The 2,112-nt window shown below is 53.6% G+C and overlaps 1 protein-coding gene across 1 annotated transcript in view; it reads right to left on the bottom strand.

Moving 5' to 3' along the window:
• The window catches only part of LOC104493350 (protein SCO1 homolog, mitochondrial), a gene marked incomplete at its 5' end in the record, with an annotated part of 4,459 nt that extends 2,624 nt beyond the window's left edge, over nucleotides 1–1,835 (bottom strand). Inside the window, 3 exons of the mRNA XM_010136009.1 lie at nucleotides 671–786; nucleotides 880–972; nucleotides 1,638–1,835. Of these exons, the coding sequence (XP_010134311.1) occupies nucleotides 671–786; nucleotides 880–972; nucleotides 1,638–1,835 (407 nt within the window). The remainder of the gene's footprint in view (nucleotides 1–670; nucleotides 787–879; nucleotides 973–1,637) is intronic.
• Nucleotides 1,836–2,112: the final 277 nt, after the last annotated feature.

The following is a 2,112-nucleotide window of genomic DNA, read 5'->3' as shown; positions in this document are numbered from 1 at the left end:
TGGACCTCTCAGCAAGCCCCCGCCAGCCGCTCTGAGCCCTATAACCAGCCCCTAGTCACTTCCAGAGAGTACGATTTTGACTTCCCAGTTTAGTCCCGCTTAAACCCCAGTTTCTGCCTTCACGCCACTACTCTTTGTGTTTTATTCCCACTCGATGCAGCATTAACAGTCTCTCTCTTCCAGGCCATTTGACACAGAGGGAAGAGCCGCACGGTATCTGCAGGCAGACTTTGCATCATCCACATCTCGTGCCAGGAGGACCCCGCTCCTCAGTGTCCATTTGGCAAGGAATGACCTGATACTCGCTTTTCCCTTGTTTCTCCCTCCTCCTATTGCCTTAATTTCCCAGTTCCACTTCCACTCTGGAGCACACAGGAAAACAGCCAGGCAAAACCAGGACAGGACAGACAAAGGTTCCCAGGCATGCCAGGCTGATCTGTGCACAGGGCTGCGGCTGCACATTGCTGCAGCACCTCTCGGAGAGGTCCTGAGCTGGTGAGAGGACACCTTGGCTCTGATCGAGACCTCTGCGACCCCGCAGAACGTCGGAGCGACAGGGCTGTGTCCCGTAGGACCAGCCCAGGCCGCAACAGCTGCCTGCTGAGCCTACAGCTGCTCTGCTGCTCCCACCCAAGGTCCTTCAGGAGGCAAAGGCCCTACACTGACTTACTATGTAATCGTTGTCCTCATCCTTGGGCCCTTCACTGTAATACACACGGTAAGCTTTGGCCACTTGGTCGATCTGTGCCTTGGTACCGGTCAACCCGATCAGCTTCGGGGAAAATTCTAGAGAGAAGGAAGACATTTCAGTGAAAAGAACCCCACCCAGAGGCTCCTCCTCTGCGCTCTGCGTGACCCCAAGGAAGAGAACAGCAATACCTTTAACGTATCTGGCAACGGCTGCCTCGTCATCCCTCTCAGGATCGATGGTGATGAAGAGCGGAGTCAGATTGGGCAAAGATGGAATTCCGTCTGCGACATTAACAATTATGACCTTTCTCTGAAAACCAAACCTCATCTCTTGCCTCCCTCCAGACAAGCTCACAGCCAAGCTGCTGTAACATCAATCCAAGCCCACCCAACCTGACAAAAAAAAGGCCATTTTCTGTGGCTCAGTTTATGTAGATCAGGAACGAAGCAAATGCTGCGAAAGCCAGTGCTCTGGGTCTGGCTGGCGCAGCTCCATATCCAGCCTGGTGGCCAGAGACCTGGCCTTGCTTAGGAGAGACAACAAACTCTGCAGGCTGAGGAAACCATCATCACCACACAGTCCTCCCCGGACCTCCCTTCCACAGCACTGTCACTCACAGGAGAGACCCTCAGAGATTTGTTCTTCAGAATGAAAAAAACAGAGGGAAAAAAACCCCTAACACCTCCCCCCCACACTTCTTGGCAAAAATACAAGGTAACGGCCCCACTTCCCGTGACCTGCCACCATCACGTATCACCAAGAAGCCCCCTGTGACAGAACCACCAGCGCTGTCACGCTCTTAACGTGGATCTTGGTGACGGGCAGCTTGATGTACCTAGCACAGCGCTTTTAAAAACCATCGCCCGTTGTTACTGCTGGCGGTGTTTCACCATGATAAAGCCAGACTTGCCGCAGAAAGGACCGCCACCCAGCCGAACTCCCATACCAATTTCATCTACCACTCGGATCATCTTCTCCAGCTCGTCAGGACAGATGTCCGGGCAGTGAGTGAAGCCAAAGTAGATCAGCACCCACTGGCCGAGGAAGTCCTTGCTGGTCCTGGGCTGTCCCTCATGGTTGACGAGCGAGAAGGGTCCTCCTAGCAGCGGCTTCCCAATGCCTCGGTTCCGTTCCTTCTCCAGCTCTACAAGAAACAAGAGGGATCAAATTCATCCACGCCACCACCCACACAATCCACGCTGCTTCCCAGGCGAGCCCCAGAGACCTCCAAGAGCCAGGGACCCTCGCACAGTCATGGCCAGGGCACTGAAACAGCTCCGGCTACCAGCACCCATCGTGCAGAAGCCCAACGTGGACAAGGCTTCCAAAAAGCATTTCACTGGGGGCAAAATCAAATACATCACTAACCTCCTCTGAAACAACAACGTCTTTCGTTGCCATCTGATAGAATTTTTATTTTT

Source organism: Buceros rhinoceros, unplaced genomic scaffold (genome assembly GCF_000710305.1).
Source record: "Buceros rhinoceros silvestris isolate BGI_N320 unplaced genomic scaffold, ASM71030v1 scaffold16315, whole genome shotgun sequence".
NCBI classification, from domain to species: domain Eukaryota; kingdom Metazoa; phylum Chordata; class Aves; order Bucerotiformes; family Bucerotidae; genus Buceros; species Buceros rhinoceros.
Note: the sequence above shows the minus strand (reverse complement) of the source record. Positions and strands in the feature narration are given on the sequence as shown.